Source organism: Emys orbicularis, chromosome 22, assembly GCF_028017835.1.
Source record: "Emys orbicularis isolate rEmyOrb1 chromosome 22, rEmyOrb1.hap1, whole genome shotgun sequence".
Taxonomy (NCBI): domain Eukaryota; kingdom Metazoa; phylum Chordata; order Testudines; family Emydidae; genus Emys; species Emys orbicularis.
In genome coordinates this window covers 18,522,457-18,549,292 of record NC_088704.1, presented here as the reverse complement: position 1 = coordinate 18,549,292, position 26,836 = coordinate 18,522,457, and the positions used below count along the sequence as shown (strand labels likewise).

Genomic DNA, 26,836 nt, shown 5'->3' with positions numbered 1-26,836 from the left:
TTAAATCTTAATTTTAAAAAATATTTTCTTCTTCCTTCATCATATATTTTTCTTTTTAAAAACCACTGACCACCAGTCTGTTGGACAAAACACTAGGTTTTATTATCACCCTTGCTAACAAGTATGATGAGAGTGTTTTTACTCAGTGGTTGATTCTGAAATTTTGCATAAACTTGTAAGATATTGTGCAGTTGCAACAAATATTTCTGTTTTTTACTACACAGTTATGAAATTTTAATTGTTTATTTTTCCTGTTGCTCTTTTGATGGGAAGATGAGAATGGTCGACTTTTGGAGATCTGGGCTGGAGTCAAAAACCATCAAATTCCAGCAAGTTCTTCTACCAGCTTATTCAAGCTAATTGAAGAAGTTGAAAGGAAGCCAGTGAAAACCCCTTTGTACGTAGTGTGTGGAAAAATCTATTTCAAGAAGTATTTTCTCTTGAATAATACGCAAGGTGCAGTGACTAAATGTCTTGCAGTCACTCATTGGTGTTTTTCCTGTGTATTGGTGCTGACTTTCCCTTGCAGTACTTGACCTATCATCTAGTTCAAGCCAGATTCTTGGATTTTTCTTGTGCCATCACCACTTACTTTCTATGAGTTTCTCCTCTTCCTCCCAAGCCTATGACTTCCAGAAGGCACTGGGAACCTCATTGAAATCAGTAGAAGGAATCCTATTGACTTCAGTGGCCTTTGGCTCATGGCCGTGGGTGATAAGGCTAATTCTTTTCATAAACTCTGACTATATTCCCTCTTACATTACTGCAATCTTCATTGACATTGAGTGTGGGAATCCTGGGGTAGATCTTCTTTAGTCTTTTTTCCCTTGTATATCTGAATTACTTTGCCAGTATTTCTTGATATAGTATTTTGAAAGAAGCCATTTTGTGTTTCAGACATTAAATTCTACAAATATTACTGGTGAGGTAGAAAAAAGATATTGAGTAAGTGTCAAGCCTAAGCCCCATTTTCAGAAATAAATTAGGCACTTAGGAGCCTAAAATGTTTTCTACATGGAAAAGTTATGCCCGTTTAAACTAAGGTTTGAATTTTAATAGGCAAAGTTATACCAGTATAACTATATTGGTTTAGAGTCACACCTTATCTTAACTTGTGTAATTCTACTGATATAACTGGTAAAACTTCCCTATGTAGACAAACCCTTAATTCTATTGTAAGTGACTCCTCCTAAATCACTTAGACAATGGTGAAAATTTTACCCTTTGCGACAGTTTTGTTTTAAACCAAGCTTGTGTTCTGATCACTGGGTAGTTTGTTTCTCCATAGTCAGTTTTTAAAATGGTCTTTTGGTCTACTAAGTGTTCAGCACTTTTGAAAATCAGCCTGCATATTTAGGATCCTAAATCAGAATTCATGACTGAGATTTTCAGAGCCTAAGTGAGTTTGGCACCCAGTTCCCATTGAAATTTGAAGTGGTTTGAACCCCTAACTCCCTTGAAAATCCCAGCCAACATATTGCTCAACATATTTTGTAGAGTAACATATTTCTCTTTTCTCCCTCAAGGGTAATGGCTGACCATAGGTGAAAATATTACTCAATATCTTTTATCTAGCTAAACACTTAAAAATCCTTAGTCTCAGCAGCACTCTACCACATGAAATGTAATCCACAGTAAAAATTCTCTTTCAAGCTGCTCAGTTTTAATCATTTTATGATGATTATCAGGACAGGTCATCATTGTGACTTTGTGTACCAGTTCACCAGGACCTGACAGACATGAGATAAGTAACCCAAATAAACTTGGTGTACAAAGGTTTAGGGCTACACTGTTTGCTGACAAAATCAGATAGACTAACATTATGGGACATCAGCTAGTTTCTCAGTACTGTATGTTATGTTGTATATATCACAATATATATACACAGCTGTAACTTTCATTCACTGGATATTTTACCCTGATGATAAGTTCCATATTATATCTGGATTATTTTATTAAAATCTTAAAACCTATCAGCACAAACAAAATAAAATGTCAACCCTATTTTCTTTCACAGTGGATTTGAGTGTATTAGCTATCCTTTGATGGATGCTGTGTCCGGAAGCTGGGAACTGAAAGCTGCTGTCCCTATATCTGGCAAATCTGGATTTGAACTGGCTGATTTACCAATCCCTAAGGGAGATATAGAGCCAGAATCCAGATCAGACAGCCGGCTTGGAACGGGAGATGCCCCTAGCAACGAGGATGGTGAGTAGAGATAATGGATTAGTCAACTGCTCAGCTTTTTAGTTAACTGAGAAACAAAAAGTATCTTTACACAGCAGTAAAACAACTCAAAAAAATAGAAGATGGCTTTTGTAATGCAAATAGGTGGCTCTCAAAGCATTTTAACAGCAGAAGTGATTTCCACTGACTTTCTTATAATAAATGGAATAAATTTCATAGAAATATTTAATTTCTGTTTTATAAAAAACAACCTCTTCTGCAAAGCTTCTACTTCAGTTATTTTGTTCAGTCAAAACACACTGGTTCACAATGAATTAGATAAAGGAGCTGCAACAATCACTTAGACAATCTAAGTTCACTCACTGTGGTAGAATGAAAGATGGGCCTAAACCATGAAATGTAAATGTGAATCCAGAATTTTGACCCTCTCTCCCACCGCCAGCATTCAGAGGCATTGGTGCTGGTTCAGCCCATCTCTAGTAACAACTTTCATTCTGTGACTTCAAATGCAGCAGATGCGGTGTCTTGAGTAAAGTGAAAGTGCCAGTTTCAGCAAGAATGGAGGTGCTGGATCCTAAAGCCTCTAGCCCCTTAAACTGATTTCAGTTTATTAAAAATATCTTAAAGATAAACACCTTTTAAGTGGAAATATATGTTTAATTTTTTCCCCTCTCAGTTTTATCCTTGTTGCTTGCAATATCTGGTGTATGAATTTTTGGGAAATGGCCAACAAGCTTTAACCTGTGATCTTATTTTGAGGCTATGGAACCACAGTCCAGTATTCTCAATCCCATGTTGTCAAAAGTCATGAGATTTAAAAAATAGTAAATTTGGGTTCTTTTTATTTGCCTGCTGGGTTTGAGAAATTAGGGTCTACATCTTCAAGCTTTACTTTGTAATTATAAGGACTAGAATGTTCTCCTTTTTAGAAAGTGAAAAATGAGATTTTCACATAATCACCCAGTTTTAGGAGGCGGGGCTTTAAGAAAAACATAAACTATCTCGAGACTCATGATAAAATCACCAGAGTTAGCAACTCTGTTGGTCAGATTTCCCTTAATTTTTCCTGACCATTTAATTCATCAGACTCTTGTGTTAATAACATGAGTTATCACATGTAAAAAGCTTCACAAATAGTTCACTGCTGTGTCCTCCCATCTATGAATGCATGTATGAATCATACAGTTCATTCAATTAGAAAAAAAGTCTCTCGTTCTTGTGGATGGCACTTCACATACCACCACAAGGGGTGCATTTCAAGGGGAGCCATTTCATCAGAATTTAGGCGGGATGGGAGTGCACAGAACAGGGAGAGGAAAAGTTGCTTGTTTTTAAATATTAGGTCTATGAAATAAATAAAATTAAAATAGGAAAATGTGGAATTACAGGACAGTAATTTGAATTAGTCTACTGGTGAAATCATGTTTGGTTCTTGGGGTGTAAGACTTCTATTTAAGGTATTTAAATGGAACCCATTACCATAGTGTCTGAGTGCTTCTCAGTCTTTACGGTATTTATCCTCGCAATACCCCTGTGAGGTAGGCAGTGCTATTATTTCCATTGTATGGATGGGGCACTGAGGCACAGAGAGGCTACGTGACTTGCCCATGGTCACACAGGAAGTCTGTGATGGATCAGGGACTTGAACTCCTAAATCCTATGCTAATGCCCTAATGTCCTATTGTTCATCTCATTACCCCTTGAAGGAATTATAGCACAGTAAGTCGTAGTTGCATGTTCATCCTATATATATATATTCAATACTTAGATTGTTATTCCATTTTCCTACAGGACAGGGAGTAACGATTGAACTAACACTTTCTTTATAAACATGCTGGTATTGCTTTACCACCCTATTATTCTTGGAATTATTCATGGGAGCCTAATGCTGAGGCTTGGGAGTTGAATCAAAGTTTAATCACGGCAGTTTATTGTGAACAGTAATATTAAATCCTCCCATATAACTTGATACATTGTAAATACATGATTTGCATCTTAATATGGTCAATGGAGTAACAAAGCTGGTGGTAGTTACGAGTTAGTTGAAAAAACAAAACAAACACCATCTATCTTAGAGATTTATTTTGATAGCCCCAGCTTGTGTGACACTGTGGTTTTCAAAAATCACCAGTTTGTGCAATTTTTTTTTTCATTTGTCATTTGTTTTTTAACTCACCAAAGTAAATATTGATAATGAAGAAGAATCCTTATTTACCACCTGAACCAATGTTAAGTTATCACCACAAGATTAGGGTTATTAAACAAATGTGTCTCACTCTTGCTGGCTCAATCCAGGGCATTTGATTAGTGAATTTTCAGGTCATAGGTAAAAATATTATTTTCCCTTTCATGGGACATTGAAGCAGAGAGAGGCTGGAGTTGAAATCCCTGCTACAATATTTGTAACTAACACCTTTCCTGATACAAGCATAATCCAGGCTGTTGGCTACCACAAAGGGAGGGTCAGGTAGATGACTGATTCCTGGTCATCCTTGTAAGTGTGAATAGTAACAGTATTGTATTTTTTAACTCCTTAGTCACTCTCAACAGAACACACATCACTTTTCTTTTCAGCTAGAATGGATGGAAGTCTTGCACCTCGTTCAGCTGATTTCAGTTTCTTTAGAGAGAGGGCTAAATGCTCAGCTTCACTGAAGCAGAGCTTATCATGCCTGGCATGGGAGAGACAAATGTGACTCTAAGCCACCTTTCCACCCTAACCTCCTCATCCCGGGACTGCTCTTGGGCCACAGCTCAAATTGGAACAGCCCAAGGGCTGCTTTAATTGTGCCAGTTTGTAATGGTCCCTTTGTATGTCCATCACCCCAGCGAGGATCTCCAGAGCACGGCACACTCCCTTTTACCCAGAATTCTCCTATGCAGACATGCCATCTGGAGCAATGGCGACATTAGCATGGGCCAGGAACTTTTGACTTTTCCCTTAGCTAACCTTTTCATTCACTGTGTCTAATGAATGTATAATCCTTCTACCTACTGCCTACCCATAATTAACAATTCACTTTTCTATTCCTCTTTAACCATAATTGGAGGATCACATTTGGGCAGAAGATGGATTGAGCATAAATAGGGGCATGTTTTGGGTGATCCCATCAGGATTTGCAGAATCTTGGCTTTCATTTAAAAGAAAAATTAATTTTTAATTCTTCTGGTTCGGAAGAACACCTACTGGATGTGACCCTATGCAGTACCATCTGCGTGAGTGTGCAGAAGCAGATGCAAACAATGGGACAATTCTGCCCTGGTGTAATTTCACCAACTTGTGAGCGGGTTGTGAGTGTGACAGACAGGAAAGAAGAGAGAGGTACTAGGGGAAGAGAGTCAGTGATGGGGTGAGAAAGTGGGGAGAGAGTAGGAAGAGGAGGGAAGAGATTGAGGAAGAACAGAAAAGAAAGGAGGGCAGGACAATGGGTGAGATTGAAGGGCAGTATACACAACAGAAGAAGAGTGTGATGGCAGGACATGGAACAATTATTGTACAATATAGAAAAATAAGTATGGGAGAAATGATCCAGAGAAGAGACACCAACATAAATAGTATAAAAGGTACATAAAAAATGGAGTGAAGACAACGGAGAAAGAGAAAAGTCAGATCAGCATTTGTTTATTAATTAATAATAAATTTAGTGCAAAAATGCTGCAATGACGGACCCTTTGTTTATTAAAAAAAGTGGGGAAGAGGACAGTGGACTGGGAAGCATATAGTGGAATTCACCCAAGGCAGGATCCACATACTGGGTGCATAGAGGTGTGTAATAATAATTATTATTAATAATAATTAATACATTCCCAGTGCCTGCCCTGACGGTAGCTATTTCTAATTAGCACTGCTAGCATAGAGTTCCACTCATTACAATGGCACATAGGAATTGCCAGACTGGATCAGATCAGTGTTCAGTCCTGTCTCCAGTCTCCAAAAGTGGACTGCACCAGCTGTTCTAGGGATAACCTGACTCCAAGGACGGTTCCTTCTACCCCCTATAGTGGGTGCTTTACGCCCTTAAATATGAGGGGGTTCATCCCTTCCAAAAGTCTTGGTGGGTTTGTTGTTTTTGTTTGCCTGGGGGGCAGAGGGTTACTCTTGTTAGCCATATAAGGGTATGCCTACACTGCAGTTAAACACGCGAGGCTGGCCCTTGTCAGCTGACTTGGGCTCGCAGGGCTTGATCTTAAAGGACTGTTTTAATTGCGGTGTAGATGTTTGGGCTCCAGCCCAATCCTGAACGTCTACGCTGAAATTGAACAGCCCCTTAGCCTGAGCCCCACGAGCCTGAGTCAGCTGCTATTGGCGAGCTGCGGGGTTTTAACTGCAGTACAGACATACCCTAAATGTCTAATTCCTTTTCTAAAATCCTGATACAGTCTTGGCCTCCATGATGTATTGTAGCAGTCAGGTCCACAGTCTAATTACACATTTTGTGAAAAAGTATTTCCTTTTGTTGGTTTTGAATTTGCCCCCCCCCCCCTTCATTTTCAGTGAATGTCTTTTTGTTCTTGTCTTATGACACAAGAAGTTAAATAGAAGATCACATTCTATCTTCATTATTTTGTACACCTTTTATCATGTCATCTTTTAGTGGGGCTTACTACACCAGCATAAAGCCTGACCTTTCCCATAGCTGCTGTGGATTGGAGTAGCACCTGCAGCTCTGCCATGCCAGTTGCATAGATATTGAGAGCCACTGGATCCATCAAAACACAAACCAATGACCTCTTCTTTATCCTGCGTCATTATGGCTTTTGTGCTAGTCTTTGTGGGGATGATGATGACGTGGAGACTGTTTGCTTTGTGTGTAGGGGGCTTCACCTGCATTTCCCTATGCACCCCTATGTGGGGCTTACCTAGTGCAGAGAGCTTAGTGCTATCCGTGAATTTCACCCAAAATAAATAAGACATAATATACAACATTGTTGTATGGACAAGTATTAAAAATGTAATAAGAAGTGGGGCCAAAGCACATCTTTTACGTTTTGAATTATTGCTTCCTAAAGGTTCATTTGACTATTAGGTTTGCAACTTTCCGCCGTGGCGATTTTTTTCCTGGCCATTTTTTATTGATTATTCTCTCATTCTTCTCAGCAGGTTTCATCTCTGGTTTTGAGAGAAATGCTGTCTAGCTCTCAAAATGCCTCAAGAATTACTTCTGTTGATGAGTAAATTATGAGGTCCTTGAGGCTTTCATGCACCACAGTCTGGAGTATGGTTGTAATAATGCAATAATGAAAATTCATGCAGTTCTATCCACTATTGATGAACTGTCAGTGAAATAGAATTCGGAAAGGTTCTGTTGTATAGTAGTAACACATATGTACCCCTTTATTTCAAATAGGGATGATTTTCCATATTTCAAAAAGGTAATGAGATCCAAACTTAGCAAAGATGGATTAGATGTAATTCCTTCGGAGAGTCTCCTTAGTAACTATATAGTTATACATATCTCAGATTTACCAATTCATTTCTAGCTGTTTCCTGATGTTAGAGAAGTAAATTAGTTTTGTAAAAATGAGTCTTTTTGGTTTTTAGTTTTGTTTTCTTCTTATAACATCAGTCATAGCAGCAACAGTTTTATGTTGAAATATGAATAATTTTCCAAGGCTCTTTTTGAAAAGTTAATAATGGCTGTTTAAAATAGCACTAGACAAATTACCAAATGGAATCAGAGCAGCAATACTAGTTTGTTTATTTCAGTTTATGTAACGCTAATGGAAGTGACGCATGCATGTTAAGGGAGAATATTCCTCTTACGTTCTTGATGTTTTTACAAGACTTCAAAGTGCAATATAAAAGAGATTTCTAAGCATTTATAACAGCAACATGATTTTGCTGGTTGTCCAGCTTCTCTTAATCCCTCTGATTTAAATTTGGTTTATAGCATCACATTTTCTGCTGCATCAGCTACAATATTTCTCATATTTATGGAGCGAAGAACTATTTATTGTGTTATATGTCTTACATTTTGGGGAATTTATAAGACTGAGCAACAAGCTTTCAATTGAAAGCAGGACTAGGAATGCATGGAGCTTTCATATTCAGGCCAACCCAAACGTATCCGTGATTGATTGTTTAGAAGATTGGCGCTTTTAAAAGTTCAGGTTCTCTTTCTCACTGTTTTTGTGCCACTAGTGTTCAGTTTTAATTATTCCATCCTCTAATTCAGGCCTGTTGTTAAAGTTGTACCATACTAACTCCATTAAATGTGCAAACCTATCCCTCAATCTGCTGAGTCACAAGAAGGAGAGGGTTATTTTGGTTATTTTTGTTTGTTTGTTTGTTTTTGTTTTATAACACTCTTGGATTCTCTTCTCATTTCATCCGAGTGTCACTTCAAATGATGATATATTGAGCTTAAATAGGAAACAAAAGGCACAGAAATCAACTACTGAGCCGTCGCTTATTACTCCATCTTTTTAAATAGGGAGACAGAAGAGAGCCCACGTGCTGCTAAAATAAGTTACCTCATACGCAGAATACAAAACCAACAAACGATATAGCTGGGAATTCAAACAATTGGAGTTCTTGCCAATCCATGTTATTTTTATTAACAAAATCCAAATACAACAAGCTACTTTTCCTTTCATCACAGAGTGTCTAAGACCCTGGTCCAGCAAAATACTTGACCATGTGCATAAACTTTGAGGAATTGGGTCCAAGAAGAGTAGATCTCACTATCAAAGCTGTAAAATATGATATTCTATATATCTATATTTAAAATACATTGTTTGTAGCAGTTTTTATAGTACCAAAAGAGTTTCACCAATGATAGTTCAGTAAAGAATGTGTTTGTCTACTAAGGAAGTAACTGGGAAGCATAATATACTTTCATCTTGACCTTCTAATTGTCAATACTGTGTTTGACTTGTAGAAGTTTTTGACACGTCAGTGTGTTGGGGTTAGGGGTGAAGGGAGTGGATGTGGCCAAGGAGTTCCCTTTACCGTATAGTAATTTCTAAACTGAAAAAGTAAACCGGAAAAAGGTGGACTGAACATTTACTAAAGAAATATGTTCTGAGAATGTTTTGACAGAAGATGCGTAATTTACTGCAACACAAGCATCTGATGGCACATAGATACTTTCTGCATGATAGTCAATAAAAAAGTAGTTACTATAACAACTGACTCACCATTAGTATCTCCAAGAAAGAGTACATCTTAAAAGAAAATATATGAGGTCACATGCATTCTGTAGTGTTTTGGTTGAAAAACATGTAGCAAAATAAACACATTCTTTCTCTCTCTCTCTCTCTCTCTCTCTCTCTCTCTCACTGATGTTAAAGTTGATTTTTAACAAGTTGTAATTTTGCTAACCAGATTAGGAGACTATACTTTTTTCATTCCTTGAACATTATTAGAAAAAATAGCAGAGAAGTGTTGTATTTTCTTTTGTTTTAAATAGACCTTGTTTGAGTGTCTCATCTCTAATCACTATAGGGACTCATTTGTCTAGACAGCTGACCAGACAGACACTAGTATAAAGACTGGTATAAAAAGAATAATCAGGAGCCTTCTCATTCTGCCTTGAAGATTTTTTTTTACTTTAAAATAGATTGATCTGGATCTGCTACTTTAAAATTACCATTGAGGGTCTGATTCTGCTCAGATTTGAAGTCCATAGGAGTTTTACCTTTGACTTCTGTATTAGTATGATCAGGCTCTTAATCTGCTTTCTTTAACGCCTGCTGCCAGATCCTCAGAGCTAACATCAAAGTCCACTTCTCCCCATCAATGCTTCCCACTCCTCCATTGAAGTCCTCAGTGCTAAAACTCTTGACATCATCAATGTAGGTTGCCTCAGGATCATCAAATGTTTCTTTGAAGACATGATATTCATTTCCTCTACAGACAAACGTTCTGCTGCAAAGGTTTTCAGCTCCACCCTCTATTTCCCCTGGGCCATGATGAATAAAGAATTCCTAAGAAGTTAGATTATTTGAAATCTGGTACTTACATGTCTCTTCCTCTGAAGAAGCTCAGAATTCTACATCCTACAGATATATTTTTAACTTCTCTCCCATTTGTTGCTTTTATTTATAGCTTTGCTTTTACCTGAACTAAATTGTTCAACCAACATTCACCACCTATATTGGCCAACCAGTGTCCACTGCCATTTTGATCATACTTCTGTCTATCTAGGTTCTTGTATGGTTCCATCACTGTAGAATCTGATACATTTTGTGTGAAAAATTCTGTTTTTTCTATATCAGCACTTTATTTTCATCATCCTTTCTCCTGTGAATGCTGTGGACCAAATCCCATCTGTCTCACAACACTTCCAGTGAAATAAAATGTGTGGGTGAAATTTTGGAACCATTAAAGTCAATAGTAAAACTCCCATTGACTTAAGTAGGGTCAGAATTTCATTCTGCATGTGTAAAGCAAGCAAGATGTAGCCCTATATAGAGTTTTCCCATAGTTACTGAGGCTTCCTAAAAGTTCTGTCTTTGGGGATTCTGTACTCCAGGAAAGCTCACTAGTTCTTTGAGCTTTACTGGATTTAGAGATCGTCACTATCTCTGTCTTCTCCAGAGATTTTTCTTTCCACTCTGTCAATTGGAAGCTTTATGCTTTGGACTCTTCTTTCTTGTAAATAAAAGATGCAGATATCAAAACCTAAGATTTACTATAGCAACAGGATGAGAAACTAATATATATAATGCCTACAATAATCTTATTCTCTGTACATTCCTTACTTCTTGAAAGTTGTTTAAAGAACTTTATTAGGGTTGTGGCAATGAGGAACTGTTGAAATCCACATAGTTATGAATATGATTTTTGTGTGTGGCACCTTCCCAAGAATCTTTGATCTTCCCATTTGTTTTTCACTATCTTGCACCTGAAACCAGGTGGCCTAGGAGCCAAATTCAGATCTGGTGTAAATGAGCTCTAGGAATATTGAGATATACATTTACCACCCTGGAGTGAATCGTAGGAACAAGGAACAGAGTGTAATTACACAGCCAGTACAGTAAACCTCATGAGATATTGTGTAATATCTCAAGATATCTCTGTTATACTCATTTGAGCAAAGTGTGGCTATTGTAATATTTCATTGTTAATCTCATGAGATTTTTCAGTAACACTGATAATAGCAATACAGCATTTGCCTTTCCCACTGTAATTTCTTTTAATATTGCTTAAAATTACACTGTCAAGGTTTATAAGCCCCAGAATTGACCTATCTTAATATTACAATAGAATCTTCGGCATTCTAAGTTTCTATACTTTTTAAAAAATCTGCCACTCAGAAATAATGATAAAAGGCTTATTTTTATGGGACTCGCAAAGGGCACGTTGAATGCTCCCTCAACTGTCTCTGCAGCAGCTGGAACAAAATATTATAAATGCTATTCCCAGACCAGTGCTCTTATTCCCACAGTTTTATGTGAACGTAAAGAAGTATTGGTATTAGAAGCTTTGTTGGAGGAATGCAGAGAGAAAAATTATCATGTTAACTTTGAGTCCATTTAGTGCACAGGTAAAACTATGTTTGCAGATTAAAAATAATCTGCAAGAGGAAAATATTTACATGCCTGAAGGAAGTTATGAATAAAAGGAATTGTAAATTCAAATTGTTTTATAATAATAATGCACTTTACAAGTGCGGTAAATATCATTGTCTCCATTATACATATGTGGAAAATGAGGCATTGTGAGGTAAAGTGCTTGCCCATGGTCACCCAGAAGGCTAATGGCAGGAGTATAAATTATGTGTCCTGAGTCCCAGACCAGTGTTATTTCTGCTAGGCCCTATTGCTTCTCTTTTTAAAATGTTACTGCTGTGTTATGTACACATCAGAATGCTTTTCATATTGGATTTTATTTACTTTATTATTTGCTACAGTACCTATCATCCTAGCAGCAGAGGCGTAGCGAGCGCCCTCCGTACCCTCTGACCGGAGGGGGCCCCGCAAGGAAGGGGGCCCCTAAAAGTGGCAAAATAAATACCGCATTCCAGTTTCTGCATTGTAAGGGGCCCCGCGCAAGGAAGGGGGCCCCTAAAAGTGGCAAAATAAATACCGCATTCCAGTTTCTGCATTGTAAGGGGCCCCGCGCAAGGAAGGGGGCCCCTAAAAGTGGCAAAATAAATACCGCATTCCAGTTTCTGCATTGTAAGGGGCCCCGCGCAAGGAAGGGGGCCCCTAAAAGTGGCAAAATAAATACCGCATTCCAGTTTCTGCATTGTAAGGGGCCCCGCGCAAGGAAGGGGGCCCCTAAAAGTGGCAAAATAAATACCGCATTCCAGTTTCTGCATTGTAAGGGGCCCCGCCCGGACATATGTTCGGAGGGGGCCACCGTTCGGAGGGGGCCACGTTCTTTGTTGCTACGGCCCTGCCTAGCAGCTAGATGTTTTCATTGCAAAAATTAAAACACATAAATTACATGTATTATTCATGGTAGGAGGCAGAAATAAAATAGAAACTACCATCTCTATTCTTTATCGAGAATTGGTATCTTAGCTCTTGGGGGAGAGAAAGACCTGACCCAGAAGAAAAGCACTAAATGAAATAAATGAGTCTCAGTCTAATGCCCCCCAGACTCATACTATAGCAGATGGCCAACGGGAATCCATTCCAAAGATGAGAAACTCAGTTGACAAAATCCTGCCTGCTGACTGGGAAAGATCAACAAAACAAAGCCAACATGCTCTAAACCCTCACTTTAGCAAGTGAGATTTCAGCGTAGCATTTCTTCAAGGGAGCCGCTGAGTAAGGACTTGATACAATCAGAGCCCAAAATTGTAGCTCCCAAAGTGTTTCAAAGGCACCTTGTGTGTTGTGTTCGTGGGCTGAGTTGCGATTTTAAAAAATATTTAAATGGCAATTATAAAATGCAACTGTATTTTTTCAAGCAAGATAATTTTGTTCTGTCCCAGTATAGATAGTATGTGTCTTTTGTTAGACAGACACACAGCCAAGAAAACATAGCACAAAAAGGATTATGTTATTGTAGTACAAGGGTAGGCAACCTATGGCACGTGTGCCGAAGGCGGCACGCGAGCTGATTTTCAGTGGCACTCACACTGCCCGGGTCCTGGCCACCGGTCCAGGGGGCTCTGCATTTTAATTTAATTTTAAATGAAGCTTCTTAAACGTTTTAAAAACCTTATTTACTTTACATACAACAATACTTTAGTTATATATTATAGACTTATAGAAAGAGACCTTCTAAAAACATTAAAATGTATTACTGGCACGCGAAACCTTAAATTAGAGTGAATAAATGAAGACTCGGCACACCACTTCTGAAAGGTTGCCGACCCCTGTTGTAGTATATGCACTACTTGCTCTATTTCTGTTCCTGAAAGAGTTGAGTGGCATTTAAATTCAGGGATTAGTCATTCACTTTACATAGGTGGCGTCAGATTCAGCCCCCCCCCACTTCCTCCAGTGTTCACAGAGCTGCTAAGGCACAAAATGTATCAGGTAGAGAATAGAAACACTACCTGCTCTTGTTCAAGATTAATCTCCTTTCCAGGACCAAGGTCCTCTGTAGTGCAGAGAGGTGTGGTTTACACCTCTCTGTGCTAAGCAGAACATAACTGGCCTATAGCCTTTGAGTGTATGAAAAATGTCTTATCAGCCTGTAGATGCAGTGGTTGAATAGAAACATGCTGCACAGCCATGAGAGCTTAAGGTTCAATGCATGATGATAGCCTGACCTCTGGTCACAAAGGGTTATTCTGATTTCGGGCCAACCCTGGTTCCAGTTAAGACATTAGCAAAATGTTCATTGACTTAAATGTAACCAAGATTTGGCCTGCTAACCAGAAATTACTGCTAGTGAAAAAATGGTAAATGGCAGTTCTTGAATTCAGAGGGTTAACACTTTTTTGCATTCATTTTTGATTCCACTCTCCCCTTAAGATTTCTGAGGTTATGAGGTCACTCTCCATCTGTGGTTTGCTCAGTCTTAACATTTGTTATAAATAAGTACACTATAATGTTGGGAAATCTTTGTGGCAGGCAAGCCATCTGTCCAAAGGGGAAGGGAAATCCTGCTTGTACAGGTTTATATCTGGAAAGCATATAGAAGTCAGTGACCTGGGCCCACATGTGTATAAAAGGATTAAGGGGGGAGGTGGAGTGGGAAGAGGAAGGAGCATCTTACAGTAACCTGTGATGTGTCTATATTTCTTTTCTCTGTTTGACTAAAAGTCTAAATAAGCTTGTGAGAGTTCCCGTCTGTGACCTCTGATACATTTCTGTAATCTCATTTCTCCACCACAACAACAGGGCTATAAAGTGATGATTAATGTGTTTGCCGATTTTGCAATTAAAAACCCTGGGCTAGTCCTGAACATGCTGATTCTATTAGATTAACAGGGAGTGCCAGAGATGTGGCACTAATTGTGATAAAAGGGGTCTTGGTGTTTCTCAAGCACATCCCCATTAACTCAGTTTAATGAGGCATCACTTTGGAATTAGACTCTTGCTATACAAATTTCTTCTCCACTTTCACTTATACTGCTACTTTTATACATAAGATACTTTTTCTAATATTTCTGTCCTGAAAACAACATATAATATGTGTGTGGTGAATTAGAATTTATAATGATACATACTTTCCTGAAATACTTTGGAAAGGTTTGAGTTAGCCTAGAGATAATGCCCTGCACTCTGCCTTATAGTGATGGACTTGTGCTCACTTCTCTTTCTTGGTCTCTTGTTCCCTGAGATAGCAGGCACTTAGCACTATAGATGCTAAGTGCTGTGATTGTTGGGGGGGGTCAGGGATGAAGCTCTTCAGTTTACTCCAATTGTGATCCCTTAGACCAATGAATGATCAGTGAATCTCTGATGGGAGTCCATCCAGTTTTCTGTAGCAAGAAGAATTGTGAATACAACACAAGATCTTGAAATTCATCTTCTAATATGGGTGAGATGAAGAATGATATACACCAGCATCTGACAAACACCATGGGAGACACATGAAGGAGCATGTTAGTCAATGACAGCTGAAATGATTCAATTTGAAAGACAAAGTCTTCGCTAATCTAGGATCAAAGTTCCTGCAGGACCATCTACCACCCTGTGTCCTGTCAAACCAAATTATAACATTGCCATAATTCTGAACTGGACCAAGAGGCGGGGCCTCGTGTGAGATACTTTGTCCCTGAGAATGGCCATCTGGCATGTCTGTCCCACTATGGCTGTTTTCGGAAATTAAAACTTCTTTCTGCTTCAGTCATTTTAATAATCAGAATTTAACTTCTCAATTACCATCTATCCTTCTGTACATAATTCCTGTTCAAGTCACTGAGAGCTGTAGTTGTTCAGCACTGTTAAACAAGGCCTTGAATGTTTAAATGTAGGCACGCAGAATTAGAGGACACTTTTGAGAATTTGTCCTATTGTGACTTGATGGAAGGTCCCAGAGGAAGTTAGTTTAATATTAGAACTGAGCTGAACCCAGAAATGTCTAGCTTTTAATGCTATGACCACTACAATACTCCTCTCTTTGAATGTCCAGTGAAAAGATTGTGGATACCTTTATCTAATCAGATTCAGTATCTGTCTTCATATTCATTATACAATAGCATGTTGGAATCTTTTATTGATATGAAACACTTTAGTTGTTTAGGTTTTGTTTCCTTTTTTAAAAAACTTTCAGATTGGCTGCTCTGCATTTTGCTCCGAAGAAAAGCCTATCTCATGCATATGGAAGATTGCCAGATACTCTAAACCCTATTTTGGTTAAATTACAGTACCCAGATTTTAGTAACAAAGCACATTGATTTTATATTCAAAAAGATTTTTATATTTAGTCTGTTAACCTTTTGTAATTCCCACCCACAGCTTTAAACTGTAGAACATTTTTTATGCTAATTGTTGCCAGTAGGGTATCTGCCATGGCCCCTTAGTAATTTAAACCCATTGAATCGTAATGCAGGTGCTGATAATTGCAGAACTGTTATTGTCTGACTGGCTGCAGCATATACGTTTCAAACAATTCCTTGCAAATTGGATTTGAGAACATTTAAAAAAAATCGCATAGTTAAAGATAACCTTACATTATATTAAAAAAAAAAAAAAAAACTAACAAAAACCAACAAACTGAAATTGTATTGCAGAATTGTCTTTCTCATCTGCAAGACAGTTTGAAGTATTTTGGCTTTAAAGCATTCATCAGTGTGACAGTTTCTAGGGGCTTGACAACAATTATGTAATTTAAAAAAAATCTGTATTAGTTCATTCCTGTACTGGAATTTGTAGCTAATAGTTTCCGGAAAATGAAATCAGGTCTTGTATGGCAGCACAGTCCAATGAATAAGATGCTGGAGTGTGAGTCAGGAGATCTGGGTTTTAGTCTCAGATCTGCTGCTCATCTTCTATGTGACCTGGGGCAAATCACTTCACTTCCCTGTATCTCCATTTTCCCAGGTATAAAATGGAAATAATGATAATTACACTCCTTTTTAAAATACTTTGAGAACTGTGGATCAGGCCCTATGAGAACTAAGTATTAATTTTTATTTATTGTATCAGCATCCTCTACCTCAAGTTCAGATGTGATTGTGGCAGCATTTACATTAAGAATCCATATTCTGAGTGGTTAATAAGCATCTTGTCCTGAAATCACAATGTTCTGAGATTTAAGTCTGGGAAAATATATATTGTAAAATAATGTAACCTTTTTAATAGATTGTTGACCCCTCTCACAGTGGAATACTTGTTTTCACAAAGTGCTTTGCTGTGGGAGAAATTCACCTATGAAAAGGTGAGAGATCTCTCCAATGCAGTGGAGTCAGTGTTCAGGGGAGATGGCAGCTCATTGTGGAGCGGGTGCTCTGTTTTTTAAATCAAAAATAGGATCTTTGGGGACCTGTTGTCATTGGAAAAAAGATCTCTTCTTTCTTTTAATTTTAGCAAAACATAAATGTTTTTGAAATTTTGAAATTCAAAATTTCTGTCCAGTGATTTTTTTATTCTCTCAGCACCAAATAAACAAGGCTTGGTCTCTACCCTGAGAGCTCACAATCTAGGTAGAGGTACAATGAGTGTTAGGGAGCAAGGGAAAGAGTTAAAGGTTCCAGGAGGGAATACGCAGTGAGACCCAGCTTGGATTGGGGACTCAGTGTATTCAGAAGGTGTTGCTACTGCTCTGCTCCTTAGTTCTGGCTATTGTGGCTTCCCAAGGGAGCTGTGGGTTTCTGTGCTCCACCATCATAAGCCTTGGTACTGGTGGGCATTTTGGGGAGTGGATGCATGGTAGTGGTGATAGAGTGCCTGGTTCCAGTGGGTTTGGGGTGAGGTAAAGGAGGGTAATCTGCCTGCCTTTACCTCTGCTCACCTGCAACTGTTCTGCTGTCTGCAGTTGCTGAAATTTCAGAAGACCAAGGGTTTTTTTTTAACTCCTCCTCTGGCATAGTTGGTGCTGGTGGCCTGTGTTTTTTAAAAATGTTAATTTCATGTTAGGATGCAAAAGCTGTCATTTTTGTAAGCACTTCATGAAAAACAAAATTTGGTGGCAGTGAAGTGGAATAGAACATTCTCAGCCCTAACTAAATGTTCACAGATCCATGGGATACAAGCTCCTATGCTGGGTGGTGCATGGTCCCTGGTCCAGCCAGTGGTCACTACAGTCACGAGAAGACTGTTTGTTTATTTAACACTCCTTTTTCAATTCCTATTGTGGCACTTCAGAAATATGTCACCGTGCACCAACGCATTGTCCTGAAAGGAAGTTGTATTAAATTGCTGCAACTCCCATGTGTGGATGCTTATTTCTATTTAACAGTACCTTATATCGATTTAACTAAAGTTGATTCCTCGTCATGTTAAGCTAAATTGATACAAGTCATTCTTAAATCAGAGTAAGATTGTCCACATATGGGGGTTACACTAATTTAACTAAATGGTTTAAACCCATATAGATAAATTGGTACAACTTTCTCATGTGTAAGACCCAAGTTCCAACTCTTTAAAGTACTTTAAATCATTCTCGATGCACATCCTTCTGGCTAAGAGAGTTCCAATGCAATCATGACAGCTATCCAGTCTTTGGACCTCATCCTGATCAGTGGTAGATTTTCCCCCCCCTCACCTTTGTTCATAGGTATTACAACACATACAGTATGTTCAGTAAGCTCCTTTCCCTGTGGCAAGACAACTCGGATTCAACGGCATGAATTAAGGATGGAGTAGCAGCCTTAGCTCTTAATTTCATAGTTTTTGTCAAATTAAATTACAACCTTGCTTTGACATATCATAGGGTTTTTTGTTTGTTAATTGATATTAGTTTTGCAGGATTCAAATGGAACATAATTTTATAAGTTAACGGTTGATTGAAATCTCGGTTTTCATTGTTTCATGTTTTTGAGCCAGCAGTGAAAGCAAACTATTTGTTAAATCTGTTGCCTGTGTTTTACATTAGAGAAGTTTGGGTTTTGCTATTGGAAACATGCAGTGTTTTCCTTATGGAAAATCTGGCAGCTTAGCTCTGTGTGGCTCATTTTTATTATAGGCAATTTGAACACTTCTTTCTAACATCAGCTGTATTTTTAAGCGGTACCAAGAGATAAATTCACCTTAATTATATTTTTAGTTTTTATATATATATTTTAATTAATAGAATACCAGTTTGGCTATGTCAACAGCTTTCCAGACAGGATTTATGATGAACAAAATGAAACCAGTTTAAGCAGTATCAGCAAACTAGGCATGGGTCCTAGCTAACGATACCAGTCCTGTGCAATTTACACCAGATGGAGCCATTTCAAATGAAAAAAACAGACAGTGATTAGCCACTAAGGGATCTTTTGTGCCAGGTGCAAATTTTATTCTGGTGGCATCATATTAGATTGATGTAAACTGTTGTCTGGAAACTAAACTAGAAACAGACTTGTCTTTTCTCAAAGCTTACACTAACAAACTTGGTCACTAGGTATCAAACAGTTATCTCTCCCAGAAGAAATCTACAGCTGAACTGTATTTGGGATCTTGCCATTTCAGAACATTGGCAAAATACAGTAAGTTTTAAAAAAATTAATAGTTTAAACTTATTTGAATGTGTACTGTACATGTATTTTCCATTGTTTGACCCAAATGACATTAGCATTCCACATGTTAGCAACCAGGCATAGCTACAGACATTGTTTAACATTGGCTTAAACGGAATGTTTGTATTTAATATATATTACAGATCAATGTGCAAAATACTAAATTACTCCTTGGCCATTGCCTTCAGTTTCTAATATGGTCTCTAGAGGCTTCCACTGGCACAGTTTTGCCATTGTCTTTAACACTTACAATGTTGTCTCCTTGGGTTTCCACTGGCATGTTTTCCATTCAGTGTAATTTGGAATAATCAAATTATCTGACCCTGAAATTGGGGTGTGTAATGGAAACACCAACTTAATTTAAACCCAAAGGCATACAATAGGCATTACTGGCACCATTATACTATTGCATACATAGCAACTGATTTGTTAGCAGAAGGCCTTTGAAATATGGCCCAAGGGATAGAGAAGTGTTTGAAACTGTGAAATAAGGGCCAAAGCCAATATAGTCACTATTTATCTTTCACTTTTGTTAAAAAAAAAATTGATTAGTGCCAAATGTTTAGCATACATTGGTAAGGAGTAACTTCCCTAACACCACACACTGCAAAAGTTCAGTTTTATTGTCCCACAATTTTCTAGTGCTCTGCTTATTCATTAAGCATGGTATACTGTGGAGTCTGGGATCAGAGCTAAGTTGCTGGGTTGAAATTCATTGGCAAAGATGGTGAATTGTATGGGGGAAAGAAATTAAATAGAACATAATATCTTTCCCCCTCCTCCATGACTGACAGTGAACATACCCTAGAGAAAATGCTGTCCATGGGTGAGTGATATGGATATACATATTTTGCCCCAGTGCTTGTATTGTCCCAAGCAATCTGGACAGAGTCTGTGTTTCTTACTTGGCCTTGCCGTGAAAGGTGCTGAGCCACTCCTGCAAGGTGCTGATCATCAGGGCCGGCGCAACCCATTAGGCAACCTAGGCGGTCGCCTAGGGCGCTAACATTTGGGGGGCGGCGACCGTGGCAGCCGGATTTTCGGCTGCCCCGGTCGTCGTTGGCATTTCTGGGGCGGGACCTTCCGCTGCCTCTGTCGGGGGGCGGCATTTCGGGGGCGGGACCTTCCGCCGCCTAGGGCAGCAAAAAAGCTGGCGGCGCTCCTGCTGATCATCCTTAACTCCCCTTCACTGCAATGGATATTCAGGGTACTCAACCACTTTACAGATCAGGTCTTCACGCAGAAGACAATGTTAATCAGTTGTTTCCTTTAGGTTTTGGTAATCTGGAACGTGATCTAAAATGATTTCTAAACTTTGTATCTCATAGCAACAGTTTGTTCCATTTGCCATAGTAAAAACTGTGCACTGTTAGCTCCTTTAAATCCAGTTTGCCTGGGTTTCTTGAAGCAGTGTGGGGGTGTCAGAAAACTGATGCCTATATTTGTTCATGGCATTGTACTTTCTGGATTGAGCCCCAAAGCAGTACCTGTGATTCAGAGGTTGGTCCTGACTATGTACCTGAATTAAGAGGTTTGCCAACAGAAATGTTTTCTTGTTGCATGTTCCATTTACATCTCTGCCATATCAGAACTCTAGCTGTAAGGCAAGCGCAAACCAGCAGCTTTCTATTATGGTAGTAAAAAAACATAAGTGCAGAATAATCTTGGAAAGAGAGAGCACTGGTAACTCTGGGTTAGGTGCAGTACAGAATGTACAGTTTTATTTTTTAAAAACAGCTCTTTAAAAGCACAATATCTCTAAAATAAAAGAATACTCAAGAAAAAAACATGTGACAGATGTTAGTCACGTTGCTTAGTGCACTACTGCAAGGCGCTCAGGTACTACGGTGATTATTGTGGTATAAGAATCTATATAGAATACAATACAAGTTTTAGCAGCATGCTCTTGAAAGTGCAGGTGGAACAAACAGTACTCTTCCTTTCAGAATACCTTTAAAGAGCCCTGTGCAATGACAAGCCTCTCTTTAGAAACCATGTACTCTCAGTGTTAAAGAATAGAAAAAAGATCAAGATTGCCTTCTGTCTTTTGCAATGCTACAGATTTATTTGAGTTTGCAGAGCTAAGATTCCTGTTTTAACTCCTTTGAGCCAAAGCTCTCCCTTGTGAGCCTGATTCTTGCAAAGTACTGAACGCCTCCTGCAGGGTGCTGAGCACTCTGAAATCTGTAGGGGTTGCACTCTGCAGCTTCCAGAAGGAATTCAGTGCCCTACAGGATTGGACCTGATAGTGTCTTTGGTACAGCCAGGGCCGCCCAGAGGATTCAGGGGGCCTGGGGCAATGCAATTTCGGGGGCCCCTTCCATAAAAAAAAAGTTGCAATACTATAGAATACTATATTCTCGTGGGGGCCCCTGCGGGGCCTGGGGCAAATTCCCCCACTTGCCCCCCACCTCTGGGCAGCCCTGGGTACATCAATATATCCCAAGGTCTGGTTCCAGAAATTCATCTGTACTCCAAGGGTGGGATCTGCAAAAGTACAGATATGATTCAGGAGCACAGGGTGCCAGTGACTTTCAGTAGTACTTGTGCTCCTAAGTCGCTTGGATACTTTTGAAAATTTCAAACCATGTTGTTTGCTTTGTAATGATGGAAAATGTTGACACCTGGCATAAAAATAAATATTGTGTTTACCTCCTGTATACATTAGGCTAAAACCCTATATTGTTAGGAACAATCCTTCACTAGGTAGGAAGGTGAATTAGAAAACTTCTGAATGTTTTCTTTCTTTTTCTAACATCTGTGTTGAAGTAAATGAAGCAAGACTCTGAGATTCATTTGACAGAAATTCTTGTGAAAAGAATTTTGCTATCATTTTGCCATTTTATTGTATGTATAATGTAAAGAGAGGCGGCATTGAATTTGTTGTGGTTTATTTTGTTTCTTTTTGGATATAGGGCCTGTGTTGTGCCTACAGAGTATGTGTGCACACAAACCACATTTATGTGTACAAATATGCACTTTTGTCACAGTATTGTGTGTATTTTGCACGTGCATTTACCTATTTGTACATGCATACACATACTTTGCAGGCATAACTTGGGTACCAGTAGTTGATAAGGGTATCATAAATGTAGCTTTTACAATAGTATATATATACCGCTTTTCAGATGGTCTTATATTGTAAATCACGGTGTACGTATGTTTAGGGGAATTAGGGTTACCATACGTCCGGATTTTCCCGGACATGTCCGGCTTTTTGGGACTCAAATCCCCGTCCGGGGGGAAATCCCAAAAAGCCGAACATGTCCGGGAAAATCCGGCGCCGCTTGGCCGGGGGCTGGCCCGGGGCCAGGGGTGCTGGGCGGCCGGGGGGGGCGCCGGGCCGCCGGGGGCCGGCGGTGCTGGGCGGCCGGGGGGTCCTGTGATGGTGTTGCTGGTGTAGATATGTGGGCAGAGTTGGCATCGAGGTTTGTTGCATGGGTTGGTTCCTGAGTTAGAGTTGTTATGGTGCGGTGCGTGGTTGCTGGTGAGAATATGCTTAAAGATGGCAGGTTGTCTGTGGGTGAGGACCGGCCTGCCTCCCAAGGAACAGAACTCCACTGGTCATCACCTACAGTCTTCAGCTTAAACCTCTCCAACGCATCATCAGTGATCTACAACCCATCCTGGACAATGATCCCTCGCTTTCACAGACCTGTAGGAGAACACTTCAACCTCCCTGGCCACACAATAGCAGATGTAAAGATAGCCATCTTACAGCAAAAAAACTTCAGGACCAGACTCCAAAGAGAAACTGCTGAGCTTCAGTTCATTTGCAAATTTGACACCATCAGATCAGGATTAAACAAAGACTGTGAATGGCTAGCCAACTACAAAAGCAGTTTCTCCTCCCTTGGTGTTCACACCTCAACTGCTAGCAGAGGACCTCACCCTCCCTGATTGAACTAACCTCATTATCTCCAGACAGATTCTTGCCTGCATATTTATACTTGCCTCTGGAAATTTCCGTTACATGCGTCTGATGAAGTGGGTATTCACCCACGAAAGCTTATGCTCCAATACATCTGTTAGTCTTAAAGGTGCCACAGGACTCTCTGTTGCTTTTTTCAACTTTGTTCAGGAAATAAGGCAACGGCAACCTTATTCTGCTCCACCCTAAGCACAGAACACCCCAACCCATGCAAATTATTCCTTCCAGGTTGAGAAGTTACATGTGAGGGCACCTCCCAACTCCTAGACACCATGTTGGAATGTCCCTGCAGAGTTCCACCCTGCGAGCAATCTGTCTGCTGGTTTCAGGGGAAGTGGGGTGTATCCAGAACAGAGGCGGAACACTCCTGCCCTGTTCTCGTTTCTAGCTACTGCTCTTCTTGTGTGCATGGAAGTATAAATTACTTCAGTTTGGTTCTTTTTTGTTTGAAGAGAACTGCTCTATACTTCATGTTCTTATGCTTTAGAAGACGATGACCATAATTTTCATATCTGGGTGCCTACAATTAGACTTTTAAATTGGTATTTAGGCACCTAAATAAGTTTCCTGATTTTCCAATTTGAAATTTCATTGCAATGAATTGGAGCTTGTGGGTGCTCAAATACTTTGGAAATTAGACTACTTTTATTTATACAAATATAAATTTAAGAACTTAACTTTAGTCACTCAACTTTGAACATTTAGGCCAATGTGTCTGATTCTCCTCTCACATAAGTTTTACATCAGCTTAACTCCATTGACTTTGGTGCAATTATACTGCTGAATTGCACTAGTGGGAGATTAGAATCAGCCTTAATCTGTTGAATAAAGGTAGAAAAGGAGACGCTTTCACCAAACATCTTTGATTTTTTTATTTAAATTTGTTAAATATTTGCACACATTAAAAATTAATATTTGACATAGTTATGTTATCCACGGAAATGTTAATTTCTCCAATGCTACACTGGATAAAATATTATCAGAGATAATTTAATTCCTATTTTTCCATGTCTCAGGTCAGTTTATGAATGATAAACATGGCCATGCTAGTCTAATGAATGCACCATGTATGTTTTGTTGACTTTGTTATTTTAACTAAAAAATGAGGCATTTAATTTCTAGACTTATTCTTATTTTTCTACATGTTGATGCCCTGACTGACTATGTTATTGCTTTCCTAGTCAGTTACTGTGGAGGTTGCCATTCTAGAAAGGCAGCCATACAGATTAACTTGATCACTATTTTACACACAATTTAAGAGAGGCTAAACCAGGCAAACATGACAGGCATCACTGCTTGAAAACATGAAGCAGTTAAACCACCTGTCATCTCAGCCATTAATAAAGCAAGTTAAAGAACTAAGGGAAATAATTGTCAGGTGCACATCGGGTTTTCATGGAGGGTTCCATGCTGCAAGGTGCTCAGCAACTCCTGGAGGTGCTATTGAAATCACTTGGAGTTGAAGGCACTCAGTGCCTTGCAGAATTGAATCTATACTGTGTAACTACTGTAATCTTCTTGGGTAAATATACTGTAGTGTACCTGGTTTGCATACCGCCACTCGTCTTTCCCTATCCTCCCATTTCTATCTCTGTGTTTCTTTTCTGCCAAGCAGGCGATGCTTTTTCCTACAGCATTCCTAGTAAAGAAATCTACAGCACCACCAAATTCTTCACAGCAATACTTTGCCAGAAGAGCTACAATTAAATAGAGATTGAATTCTTTGCATACTGTGTGTATTGAGGAGGGTGCACCCCTTAGCTATAGTTTCCACTTTGCAACGCATCAGTCAAGATGGCCAGCAGAGACAGCCTCCTGTGTAGGGAACTCTCTGCTGGTGGAAGTGGCTTCACCATCCTTTGACTTTCCTCCCTCAGTCATCAGTGTAATGGGAAGAAGATGGCATTACAGAGGTGGGGCAGGGCATGGAAGAACAGATCTCTACTACTCCCAATCCTCCACTGACATAAAGCCTGAGGGTCCTTATGCCAGTGGTGTACGTTACAGCTGTTCCCTTGCTCCTCTAAGATATGCAAGGGCAATGTGGTTTAAATTAGGGGGACACAACCAGCTCTGTGACAGCCTCCTCTTCACTGTACCGGAGCAGAGCTCATGTAGGATGGAGAATCTGGCCCCATGATTTCTATATCCAGCTATACCACTGAGTAGTTGGGTGACCTTACTCTAGTTACATAACCCTCGATACCTCAGTTTATGTCACTGTAAGTGGGCCTAATAATATTTATCTGTTCTTTCGGGATGTTGTGCGGCTTATTTAAGGTCTGGAAAGTGTTTTAATATCCCTGAATATATTTATTTATTTGCTGTTGCCGTCACTCTTCATAAAGGGAGTATACATGTAAATCCATATTAGCTTTTTATAAATGTATGATTTGTTTCTATTATGCAGAAAACACTTGCTGTTTCTGAGCATAACTACTAGGTTAAGCAAACAAAGCACTTTCCAGTAGCCTGGCCTTGCCATATCTACTTCAGCCAATTCCAAATGATGTAGGCAGTGCCATAAATTAGCAATGTAAAACATCTTCTCTCCTGATCTCTATAAGATACAGATGGTCACAAAGAAGATTCCCCCTCCCCCTCAAATATAAAAACACATCTGCTGAGTGAATTACAAGACTTCAGTAGGGTATTAAATATATAGATACCAATAAAGCAAGGTTTGATACTTGTCTTGGCACTTGCATGAAAGGCAAACAGTTGCATATCGTACAGTACATTTAATTCCTACAATATCTACAGTATATTACTTTGCAAACAATATAACAGGACCCAATTCTATCTCCCTTATTTATTTTGAGTAGTATCTTCACTTCTTGAGAAGTGATGACGTTACTTATGTAGTAAAGTATTACTCAACGTGAGTAAGAGTGGCAGAATCAGGCACATAGAGACGCATTAGCAGCTGTTATGTTAGTTCAAGGTTTCTCAGACTTTTGTACTTTTCACATAGCAAGCCTCTGAGTGTGACCCCCTCCCTTATACATTAAAAACACTTTTAAATATATTTAACGCTATTATAAATGCTGGAGGCAAAGCGGGGTTTGGGGTGGAGGCTGACAGCTCGCGACCCCCCATGTTGTAACCTCACGACCCCCTGAGGGGTCCCGACCCCCAGTTTGAGAACCCCTGTGTTAGTTAATTATGCTCATAGCGATTTGTTGCTGGTTTCTTAAATGTGTTTCCTTTGTCACTTTTCAGGATTTGAAGGTGAAAGTCTCCGTCCTCCAGCCAGTCAGAGAGTGGAGCGTGGCTGTGTTGTTTTCAGAAACATCATGCTTGCACCTCCTCCGGCTAATTATCAACCATTCATGCTTTTGGATGAACTAAATAAAGTAAGAAGACTTCATTATAAAACATTTTTAATTTGTTCCAAGCAAACTGGACACTTTATCAGCTGTCTCAGTTCCCTATATAAATCAATACTGTTAATTCATCCTTGCAAAATCATTGGATAATTATACAAGCCCAAGCACCAAATCTGCTCTTCCATTGTGATGATGTCGATGGGGAAAAAAATAACTGCTTTGCTCTCACATAAAGAAAAATGCCGGCCATGAGCAAGTCAAATTTGGCAAGGCAAGAATAACTAATGTTAATTGTTAGTTAGTGTTTCACTTCCTGGCAACTTTGTCCCTCCAGATGCCCATGTTAATCAACAGCAGCAAAAGAGAGCAACCGT

At 39.2% G+C, this 26,836-nt stretch overlaps 1 protein-coding gene across 1 annotated transcript in view; it reads left to right on the top strand.

Moving 5' to 3' along the window:
- Positions 1–26,836, top strand: part of MORN1 (MORN repeat containing 1) — a 104,748-nt gene that overhangs the window by 30,528 nt on the left and 47,384 nt on the right. Inside the window, exons 9-11 of the mRNA XM_065421149.1 lie at positions 274–397; positions 2,018–2,208; positions 26,356–26,489. Coding sequence (XP_065277221.1) covers positions 274–397; positions 2,018–2,208; positions 26,356–26,489 — 449 coding nt within the window. The remainder of the gene's footprint in view (positions 1–273; positions 398–2,017; positions 2,209–26,355; positions 26,490–26,836) is intronic.